We start from the raw sequence: 12,187 nt of genomic DNA, 5'->3' as shown, positions 1-12,187 counted from the left end.
GAGTCCGCCTGCCGATGCAGGGGACACGGGTTTGTGCCCCGGTCTGGGAAGATCCCACATGCCGCGGAGCAGCTGGACCCGTGAGCCATGGCCGCTGAGCCTGCGCGTCTGGAGCCTGTGCTCCGCAACAGGAGAGGCCACAACAGTGAGAGGCCCGCGTACCGCAAAAAAAAAAAAAAAAAAAAAAAAAATACTAGCGAGACAGAAGAAAACGTGACGTGTAGGTAATGTCAAAATAACCCCGTCACACACTCACACACACACACACACACACACACACACACACACACACAGAGTTTGCAACTAAATCTGTGACATTTAAACATAACCCAGGTTTATTCTACAATGTTGTCATTTTGATATTTCACTAAGTGTATATTATAGTGGCACATCATGCCAGATTCCTTATGTGTTTAAAAATACACAAATGGAAGAAAAAAGATCACACTTTTGTGGGATGAGTCAAGATCCTTACATCTGCAAACAGCATTATGTTTAAGGATAGCATATGTTCCAAACTGTAAACAACTGAGTTTCCATTCAAGTGTGTGAGTGAGGAAAAACAAGTGGCAGGGGATTTAAGAAACAGAAAGAGAAAATGAGAGACAAGATATAAATTCCTTTCTTCTTACATACAGCTCCCTCCAAAAACAAAAAAATGAGTCTATTAACACAAGTAAAACAGATGCTCTCTTTCCAATGAAGGTGAAAACTCCTGAATCTTCAGTGTTAAGATTAATGCTGCCTTCACATAAAAGCCAAATGGTGTAGGAGCTTATTCAATTCACTTCTTCAAGAAATCATGAAAGCCAATTAATGAATCTATTCCTGAAAATAATATATCTGTTCTCAGTTATGCTAGTTAAAATGATTGTTCCTGTGAAAATATACTCAGAACCAAAACTTTTAATACTATGAATCCACACTGCATTAATCGCTCTAAGAGGTCTTATTTTACGTCTTGTTCCAAAAGAGCTCTTTTTTTCATGGTGATACCTGGTCATTTTTTCCACCTCTAATAACCCTAGATGAAATGTTTTCAAAAGAAAAGCACAGTTTTTTAAAAAAAGACATGCACTGATTACTGAATTTTAGAAACAAGTTAACAGAAAAATAAAAACAATACCTCTTGTAAATGTGAGTCTTTCTTTTTTGCTGATAAATTCAAATGTTTATCAATTAGGCTATAGTTCTTTTCTGTCTCTTTGTCAAACTTCTTTTTTTCTTCCTACAAATCAGAAAAACATAGACAACTGTGATTTAAAAAGGGAAAAAAAGGCATACACATAGTTAATCCATTGGGAAACTCAAAATATGAAAAATATCCGAAAATAAAAGTACCACGAAGTGTGAAGGAGTTATCTGGAAAATCTATCTGCACCCAGGCCATACTGCTTATTACTCATCAAGACAGCGTTAGGATTGAAGAGTCACTTATTTTTTCTTTTTTTCCTTTAATGGGCTTTTTTCCAAGCCTGTTATTTTTCAACTCTTCATACTTATCAGTGTTTGGAATTAATGCCATTCACTTGTCCTTCCATTCAAAAAATATATATTTTTAAGATGAACACATAATAAGAACATAAAGCTTAAAAAAGCAAACTTGCTACAGTACAGATTTTGGCATAGAAATGGAATTCACTTAAAACTGAGTAAGTTTTGATCTACATTAAAAAAAATCATCATCATCATCACCACTGGAGCAGTAGGAAATATCTTAAAAGATCTTCCCCAATTGTCCAGTATGAATATCACAATAAAATCCTCTGACCAGGAATGTCATCTACTCACCCAAACCTTAGGGGTGATTTCTTTAACACTGTCTAGAATACGTAGCAATAGGTCAACAAGGCCTAAAATAATACTGACATATTTGTACCAAGATCCTTTGGTTAACATTACAAACATTTCTCAGGCACTGCCTAGAAACAGCATTTGCTTTCCTTTTGCTAGAGTAGCTTTTTTTAATTAAAAAAATTTTTTTTTCTAATTTTTATTGGAGTATACTTGATTTACGATGCTGTGTTATTTTCAGGTGTACAGCAAAGTGAATCAGTTATACATATACATATATCCACTCTTTTTTTTAGATTCTTTTCCCATATAGGTCATTATAGAGTTCTGAATAGAGTTCCCTGTGCATTTTTATTTTTTTAAATACATCTTTATTGGAGTATAATTGCTTCACAATGCTGTGTTAGTTTCTGTTGTACAACAAAGTAAATCAGCCATATGCATACATAAATCCCCATATTCCCTCCCTCCTGAGCCTCCCTCCCACCCTCCCTATCTCACAAGGAACCAAATTTTTTTAAGGCAGTGAAGACAGAGTATCTCCCCAACACTGCTTGCCAAAAGTAAGTAGATTTCTCATAAACATTTCGGAGCACCAATGAGCACACGCGATGTCCTCATGCTGTCAAAATGTTTCCATTAACTTCAAACTCTCACCAACTCTCCAAGGCCTCCTGAAAAGGAACATTCCCTTCCCTATTTTCCAACTTCTGTTTTCTAGGTCAAAAATAATGGATTCTCCCAGCCTTTTCTGGCATGATCTTTTCTCTATTAAGCAAAAGGAGTAAATAAAGCACAAAAATTATGTTTCTTCACATTTATTATCATTTTCTCACTCCACGGAACTACAAACTGTTGTGAGAAGCCAGGAAGGGAGCTCTGCCAGCCCACCTAAAGACCCTAAATTAATCCCCATACTGATGGAAGAGACAGACACGGGAACTGATATTTCTTTTCATTTCTACTCCAAGTAGAATTACCAACTAGCTGCACATCTTTTGGGGGTGGGGGGAGGGGAACACCTAACAATACAGAACCTTAGTTTTCCTACTGAAAAGATCAGGGATTTGGTTTTCTACTACTTCATTCTTAGATCCAATCCTAAAATTCTGTGATCCTACAGTTCGCCTATGTATGAGAATAGTCAAACTTCTGTTGAAACAGAAGCACTTTTTTTCTTTATGCCCTAGATCTAATTTACAACTGTTTTTTAAAAAGCTTAAGGTATTAATACTACATGGTTACTCTCTTTTCTGCTTTTCATTATGACGCACTTCCTGAATGATTTTAATGACTAACAGAAAATAAACTAAAAACAACATATGGCCACTACTTCAAAAACTCCACTATTTTTAAAAGTTCAGGGCTTCCCTGGTGGCACAGTGGTTGAGAGTCCGCCTGCCCATGCAGGGGACACGGGTTCGTGCCCCGGTCCAGGAAGATCCCACATGCTGCGGAGCGGCTGGGCCCGTGAGCCATGGCCGCTGAGCCTGCGCCGTCTGGAGCCTGTGCTCCGCAATGGGAGGGAGAGGCCACAACAGTGAGAGGCCCGCAGAGCATGCACTGGATTAGGTGTCAGAGATGCAGGTTCTAGCAGCCATGCATTGTCCTGTGACACTGCCCCAGGGTCACAGCATTCTCTGAGCATCAGTTTCTCAGGTTTAAATGAGATAGAAATGGAGGTGACGCAGCTGCATTTACCGCAAGTACGCGGCAAAGCGAGATCATGTGGTTAAACGTGCTCACTATCTTTGCAGATTAGTACTTCACAAAGAATACTGAAAACATTTTTACTCCTTTGATTTCATCTGAATCACAGAAGGGGACAAAGGAGGCAATGATGCTAAAGTCAGCAGTCAAAACACCCCAGCACACGCAGCAATAGTGGGGTATGTAAATTAGCATGTGGGTTAGGTTGGGAATGAAAGAAAATGGTTCTATCAAGGCTCTGTGAAGAAAGAATTTAGCCAAGAAACAACATCACGCCCACCAATTAGAGTGGAAATACAATTGTTCGTACTTGGTATGGTATTATACAAACGCTACTGTGTTTTGTTTTTGAATCTTAAGACTCAGATATTTCTCCTTGCATTTCTTCTCAAGGTCACTATAGAATATTCTGTTTCTTTGTACTCAAATGACTTTTGGCACTTAAATAATATGAATTTTAAAAGAGATTGTGTTCAAGCAGCATTCAATAAAGAATGGAGCCTTTTTTCTTCAACACTGCAATATAGGATACATATATATGTATGTGTGTGTGTGTATATATATACATATATATATATAATAAATTGAGCAGTATGAGACAAAAGGCTCTATCAAGGATCAAATTAATACAATGAAAACTTTTTTATGAAACAGCATTACTCAAGTGAGTCTGAGTCAAGCTGGAAGGAAAACTCAGTAAGGAAAGGTGGAGGCAAGGGCAAATCACGTAGCCCACATCTACTGTAGAGAGGCAGGCAGCCATAACAGAGCTCCTGCAGATTTCTGCCATGTGGAAACATAAGCCCAGTATACAGGCCTTGTCTTCTGATTTTTCTGGAACAGCTGTAAAACCCAGTGATTTTTAAATGGTGGCAAAAAAAAAATTTTTTTTTCAGTTTTAACATGAGTAAGCCAAACAAAACATTTACAAGTTAAAGGTGACTCATGGGGGGCCTCCCTGGTGGCGCAGTGGTTGAGAGTCCGCCTGCCGATGCAGGGGATACGGGTTCGTGCCCCGGTCTGGGAGGATCCCATATGCCGTGGAGCGGCTGGGCCCGTGAGCCATGGCCGCTGGGCCTGCGCATCCGGAGCCTGTGCTCCGCAACGGGAGAGGCCACAACAGTGAGAGGCCCGCATACAGCAAAAAGAAAAAAAAAAAAAAAAGGTGACTCATGGGAAGTCAGCTTGTAATGTTATAAAATCACACATGCAAAAACAAAAACAAAAATAACAGTGAAGGAGAGCTATTACTTAAAACAGCATAATTAGTCAAATAAGATGTACATGGTGTAAATGGTAGAGGGACTTAATAAACCTAAGAAACAAAACATAAATAATCAGGTTTTTGAATACATTAGAATATATATATATATATATATATATATATATATATATATATATATATATAAAGGTTTCATCACAAATCACTGGATAAAAAAATATTACTCAACCAATGGTGTGGGTATAACTGGTTAACTAGCTGGAAATAAAAAGAGAACCATGTCTCAAATCAAAATTAATTCCAGATGGACTGAAAGAGTCACAAGTAAAAAATGAAGACAAAGAAGAATATTTTCAATCAGATCTCAGAACAGAGAAGGAACTTCTGAGGAAAAGAGAAATGGAAGAAGCCATAAGAACTTCTAGATATCAAAAATACACAATAAATAAGGTAAAAGGCAAACAACAGGCAGGGAGAAGATACAATTAATATGGAAGAAAAGAAGTAAACGTTCCTAACATATAAAACACTCTTCACTGAGCAAGTTTTTGCTCAAATCACACATTACACTTCCATGGAAAAATGAGTAAAGAACATAAAAAGAATTCAAAGTCTGAACACACCTGTGAACTGTCCACGTTTCTGCAAGGTATTAGAATGTTTTGCTTTGTTTTAGAAGAAGGGGAAATTTTTAAGTTACCAGGTAACTTTCTTTTTAAAATATTTTTGGTATTTTACAAATTTTCTACGATGAGGAAATGAAAAGACCTATTTTCAAACTACAAACAGTAAATAATAAGGCCTGACTACTCTAGACAGGAGCTTAAATACTTTCTTAGAGATTCCAACTCCTTCTCCCTCTTTATTTAAATAAAAAGGTGGGGGTAACGCTGCACATACAAGAAACAAGATTCACAGCACATACAACACACTCGGAAGGAGCACTTTTTCCTGTATATCCAGGCCAACCAGAGCTTTGCAATCCCTGTTCTGCTCCCCTGGTCCACCAACACCCTACAGCCCAGGGTGTTGGAAATTCAGCCTTTACCCCCAAACCAGGTGGTGGAAATGCCACCTCCTCCATGAAGCACTCCTTGTCTCCTACAGTGGGGGGACAGCCGTCTCCCTCAACTCCTGCACCAATGTCACCAGTCCTCCTTGACACTTCATTTGCCCTACCCAACCCCCCACCCCCTTTTGCCTTTAAGCTCCTTCAGCCTCTCCAAGGCAACAAGAATTCAGCCTCAACCTGCACACCCAGTAGGCCCCCAGGAGATATCGGTCAGAGGACAAGGGAAGGGAGCAGCCTATAGCGCAGCGACACCGACCCTGACAAAGTGCCACCGCTGGTTCCGGTGCCGCTGCTCTCAAGCCACCCATCCATCACCTTAGCACCATCCGGCTGGGGGGGTCAGAAGCCACAGCGCTTGAACCCGGCATGCACAGAGTGGACAAAAACCTGCGCAGTTCTTTCTGGCAAGCTGATATGGAGCATGTCACAAAGGGGATCCTAAAAGAACTGCAACTGTATATATTCCAGGCCCTGCACTAGACCCCAGAAATATGTTAGCAAATGCACTGAAGCCTCGCAAAAACCTTCAAGACCGGTGTCCTAAGTCTCGTTTTAAAGATCAGGAAACAGGCTCAGAGGCCTTAAGTAACTTGCCCCAAATCACAGAGCTACTTAAGGGCCAGAAGTAGGATTCCAAACAAGGGAGAATCAGGTCTTCCTGAAAGACTTTCCTGGCGCTCCAACGCCAAGATGATAGGACACCTACAGAGCACCGATGCTTACTCGTATTAGAGCACTTTTCACGGTGCATTTTTATTGCCCTTTTTTTTTTTTTGACATCACCCACACAGACTTGCCAATTTCTTAAAGGCCGACCAGTGTTTTAATTCATAGTTGTATATCCCAAGGCCTCTCGCACTGTGCCGTATGATAGGCCTGATAAGGTTGTTATTACTAAAAATGAAAGAAGTGTGATTAAATCACATTTTTTCTGCTCTATCAAACATAATTTGAGAAATTATTCAAATAAATTTGCTTCTTAACCCACATTTTGCAGTCACTTACAGAATCTCAGGAAGTTGATTTTTATTAAACATTTAGTCGTTAGGCATAGTCTTGAAAAGAAATACAAAGGAAATATGGGGTGAGTCTGGTAATGGCTGAGCTACTAAGGTATAATTTATGAAATAAACATTTTTTAAGCCTTCTGGTTAAACCTTTTATTCTATTCAATAAAATAGTAATTAGCTCTTTGCAAAACAGCATTTGAATAGGCTCTATAAATTATCAGTATCATTTCGTTGTATCCGTTTGATATTTGCATGCTGCCCCTTTCAGAGAAAGCAATTTTAAATTCTCCCACTGTAACTCTTAGCAAGTTCTAGTATTTCTTGGAGTTTGTACACAATGCACTTGGCTCTGATGTTGTCTGGTGCCTGTATTAGTTTCCTGTGGCTAAACTGACATTTAATGAGCAATGGTTATCGACAAAATGTTATGCAGATACTTAGGAATAAGTGACAAGCTTCTGGGGAAGGGAAAAGAGCTTCCATGGAAGTAAAGCTAAGAGAGGCCGTGAAGAAAACTCTGAACTGATGGGACACAGCACAGAACGACTGTGTCCTACAGTGGGAAATGGGGCTCTTTAAACAGAGACAAGAACCGGGCAGGCACATGAGAAAATGCGGCAGAACCTATAGGACGGAGGTTGAAGTCCAAACCAAACAGACATGACTGACAGGGAACATATCCAAATAGAAGTGAAACAGCAGAAAAGAAGACCTGGGGGCTCCTAAAAAATCCAGTTTACAAAAGCCACCTAGCAGTTTCGATTATGTTAAAAACACAGGGCTTCCCTGGTGGCGCAGTGGTTGAGAGTCTGCCTGCTGCTGCAGGGGACACAAGTTCGTGCCCCGGTCCGGGAAGATCCCACATGCCGCGGAGCGGCTGGGCCCGTGAGCCATGGCTGCTGAGCCTGCGTGTCCGGAGCCTGTGCTCTGCAATGGGAGAGGCCACAACAGTGAGAGGCCCGCATACCGCAAAAAAAAAAAAAACACAAATTAAACATGTCACTGGGATGCTGGAAACTGAAGAAGTAAACGGAACTGAAAGAGCTTGCATATAAAAGCGAAAGACAGGACCGTCCCAGATGGGGAAAAGGCGAAGGGAAAGACAAAATAAAACATTCTGATAAGGGTATCTAAAACATTCTGCTGCGGTCAACTTTTAAAGACTTTTGTCTTTTTCTCCCCACATGAAAACTGCTTCATGGTATTTTAAAAAAGATCTTTAACCTAAGAGAATTAAGTTATTTTTAAGTATCCCACATAAGTAAATAAACCACTGGAACAAGAGCGTGTGCTTTTCAAAATAGGTTTGGTGTTTAGAAAGCACAAATGGAGAAAATCATCAAATATCTAGGTTATAAACCCTTTCCTGGTTCTTCTAGAATAGAATAGAAGAACAGTAGAATTGGTTTATTTATTAAATATGTTATAGTAAGACAGAGTGGAGGCTGGTAGAAAATAAAGAAATAAGCATAGGTTTTTCTCTTAAAGATTTAAAAATCTAATGAAAAAGACAGATGCTTATATGTCACTATATAACCTAGAAAACTACCTTTCTCTACTGTTTAATATACAAAACTACCAGTAAAAAAACGCTTCTCCCAGGTAACATCAATAGGTGTGACAGCCAACACACACACTGTACTGAACAAGAGTGTAGGATACACCCTTCATAAACCAGAAGCCAGAAAAACAATGAAGAAAGAAATGGGGGACTTCCCTGGCAGTCCAGTGGTTAAGACTCTGTGCTTCTACTGCAGGGGGCACGGTTCGACCCCTGGTCAGAGAACTGAGATCCTGCATGCCATGAGGTGCGGCGGAGGGGAGGGGAAGAGAGTAAATGTTTTAAAATAATAATAATAAAATGAAAGAAAGAAATGGGACTTCAGGATAGAATTTGGCCATTAAACAGCTCAACAGACAAAGTATTAAAATAATTTAAGCTTTTAATATGGCAATTTATTTTGCAAGCTGCTTTGCACGCTAGGCTCTACAGTTAGTTAAGCCTTGAACAATGCAGAGGTTAGGGACACCAATCTAGGAGCAGTTGAAAATCCGAGTATGGTTTACAGTCAGTCCTCAATATAGGCGGTTCCACATCCGTGGATTCAACCAACCATGGATCTTGTAGTACTGTAGTATTTACTAGTGAAAAATATCCACGTATAAGTGGACCCACACAGTTCAAGCCTGAGTTGTTCAAGGGTCAACCACACTTTGAACAGGCACAACATGAGAAGCTGGGCAAATCTGGGGAGGAGAAAGAGTCAGTAGAAAACTCAAGGCCAGAAATTTCTAAAAACCCAGTAGGTAAATAAAAAGGAAATGTATCTATTAATTAAGTCACATTCATTTTTCATTTACATAATATAACCCTTATTCTTCCCGACCATCATCCAAGTAAAATAAGAAAAATAAGAAATGTTTACAGTACTTGCCATGAAATGTTCAAAGAGAAAGAACCAAGATTATTCAAGCTTTAAGACAGCCGATGAAGATCAGAGAAAACAGAATCATAAAACTGCAAAACAGAGCAGTCAGATCCCCAGTCTGTCATCTTACAGGTAAGAAACTAAAGCCAATTACTGGCCCAAGGTCACAGATGTGAAGCCAGAACCCCAATGTCCTGCTACAAAGCCAGCAGACACAAACCAGCTTCCTTGTAGCTCATCAAACAATTCCAGGAAGAGGACTTGGGGGTACCCCCACTGACCTCCCCTCAAAACACAGCCCTTCATTAAAAACTGTAAAATATCATGCCAAAAAGAAGTGTCTAATATGATAACAGGTCACTTAAAGGAGAACTGAGTCTATAAATAGCAGCTAAAAAGCTGGCCCTCTCTGGACCCATTTGTATAGCTATGGCCATGGAGACCACAATGTTTATTCGTAGAAAAGAATTTTAATAGTTTGTTTACAAAGATAAAAAAAAAACCCTCACATCACCAATGCATGGGGGAAAAAAATACAAATATAAAACCTCTCTTCCCTACCTAAAACTGATGTTATTCCCTTCTCCTTAGGCCAAGCCAAAAATGGTCAACAACACAGAAATGCTGTTTTTTCTCCCTCAAGTACATGCACAACATTCAAGAGAGACTGGTGGAAATTGCTCCTCTGAGTTAATTTCAAAGCTTATTAGTTAGCAGACGTTAGAAGTTGCTAAATACATCCTAGGCTCCCAGTGGCAAAGTTGCTGCACTATTCCCAGAAATCCTGGCTACATCCCAGAGCTTTGAGAACAGAGTCTGTGGTTCACTCACCTTTGAATCCCCAGCACCTATCACAATGTTGGCACATAACAGACGCTCAGTAAATTTGTGTTAAATTGAAGGAAATACATCCCAATACATACGAACGAGTTGCATTCCAAGAGTGCGTTCGTAAGTCCAATTTGTTCGTACGTCCAACAAAGTTAGCCTAGGTACCCAACTAACACAATTGGCTATATAGTACTGTACTGTAATAGGTCTGTAACACTTTTCACACAAATAATACATAAAAAACAAACACAGAAAATAAAGAAAACATTTTGAATCTTACAGTACACTAATCTTACAGACACGTCAACTAACTTAACATGATTGGACATACGAACACACGTTCGCATCTTTGAAAGTTTGCAACTTGAAGGTTAGTATGTAGAGGACCTACTGTAACTGAATATTCTCTTTCTAGTGTCAATGACACACTGGTGTAGCAGCATTTCTAATCTTAAACCCTAGTATGATGCTGCAGTCTGCCATCAAGCTGAGGCGGGAATGGAAATCATTGCCCCTCCTACAGAGATAAGATGTTTCTACACAGAGTAAACGTGTTGTTTGCTTAAAGATATTTTTAAAACTCTACATGGAAAGGTGCAGTCAAAGATGATTACGAGAGGTTTTACCATCCAGTCCAGGTGTTTTTGTTTTGTTTTCAATCTCATATTCCCCCAAAGGGGACAAAGCACATTTGAAACATAAAACAACAGATGGTGGACTCCAACATCTCCTTCAAAGCTGCTAAATGTGAACCGAGTGTACGCTCAAGCAGCAGAGGGGTCTACATTTGCTGTTTACAAGTGTGCTCAAATTAGACACAAACCTTGACGGCTCCAAGTTGCTCTTTTCTGAATTTTTCCAAGGGTTTAATCAGGGTTTCGGTGACACTTAATGCCTAGAGAACAAGAGTGATAACAGAAGAGCAGAGTATTAGGTTTCCAAAAAGGAAAAAGTGAGTCTTTCATTTCCCTCTTCCACCCCACCCAGAAACAAAATGAACAACACACTGAACTGCTTTATCTCACCCTGCCAATGCGACCATTAAATCACTTCTAAATTTATTAACACACCAGATCTCCATAAATATTTTTAGGGAAGAGGAGGTGTGGCAAAGTGCCAGGAAAATGTGCAACCTAGCCCCAACACAGCCCTTTCTTCAGAGAAATAGCAAGAGGGTTGGCTTCAAATAACAAAGGGGTCTATCACATTCATTAACAGAACACTTCTGTTTGAATGTTTTTTTTTTCTCCCACTGCTCAGAAATTTAAAAGTCGATGACATTCCATTATTAGTGATCAGACTACATAATGTAGAGGGCTAGGTTTGTGGCTACAAGTTTAAATGCACCAGGACAGCCCTTCATCACTGAAAATTCCTCATGAGGATTTAGGCTATGCTAGCAAAGCAGAGTTACTGGAGCTCAGGACAGTCAGTCATCCAAATATTCGTAGAGCAGGCAAGGTCACCATGACAGGAACCACACACAGACTCGACCCACAACCTCACTCATTTTTATACTGGCTCATTTGGGACTTCTCATTTTAAGACAGAATCTACATATCACTTACATGTGGAATCTAAAAAAAGACAACAGGGACTTCCCTGGTGGTCCAGTGGCTAAGGCTCTATGCTCCCAAAGCAGGGGGGCCCGGGTTCAGTCCTTGGCTGGGGAACTAGATTCCACATGCCGCAACTAAGAATCCACATGCCACAACTAAGACCCAGATGAGCCAAAATGAATAACTTAAATAAATATTAAAAAACAAAATAAGGTATAAGGATATAAAGTACAATATGAGGAATACAGCCAATTTTTTTTTTTTTTTTTTTTTTTTTTTTTTGCCGTACACAGGCCTCTCACTGTTGTGGCCTGTCCCGTTGCGGAGCACAGGCTCCGGACGCGCAGGTTCAGTGGCCATGGCTCACGGGCCCAGCCGCTCCACAGTATGTGGGATCCTCCCAGACTGGGGCACGAACCTGCATCCCCCGCATCGGCAAGCGGACTCTCAACCACTGCGCCACCAGGGAAGCCCCAGCCAATATTTTTTAATAACTATAAATGGAGTATAACCTTTAAAACTTGTGAATCTATTACAAGAGACAAAGAAGGACATTACAT

At 40.0% G+C, this 12,187-nt stretch overlaps 1 protein-coding gene across 2 annotated transcripts in view; it reads right to left on the bottom strand.

Annotated features, from left to right (window-relative positions):
• Positions 1–12,187, bottom strand: part of ARHGAP10 (Rho GTPase activating protein 10) — a 336,361-nt gene that overhangs the window by 214,967 nt on the left and 109,207 nt on the right. For both annotated transcript variants that reach the window (XM_060116129.1, XM_060116137.1), the window contains exons 4-5: positions 10,892–10,963; positions 1,127–1,228 (exon numbers count right to left, since the gene is read on the bottom strand). In XM_060116129.1, coding sequence (XP_059972112.1) covers positions 1,127–1,228; positions 10,892–10,963 — 174 coding nt within the window. The remainder of the gene's footprint in view (positions 1–1,126; positions 1,229–10,891; positions 10,964–12,187) is intronic.

This window comes from Mesoplodon densirostris, chromosome 1 (genome assembly GCF_025265405.1).
Source record: "Mesoplodon densirostris isolate mMesDen1 chromosome 1, mMesDen1 primary haplotype, whole genome shotgun sequence".
Classification (NCBI taxonomy): domain Eukaryota; kingdom Metazoa; phylum Chordata; class Mammalia; order Artiodactyla; family Ziphiidae; genus Mesoplodon; species Mesoplodon densirostris.
This window is presented reverse-complemented; position numbering and strand designations above follow the sequence as displayed.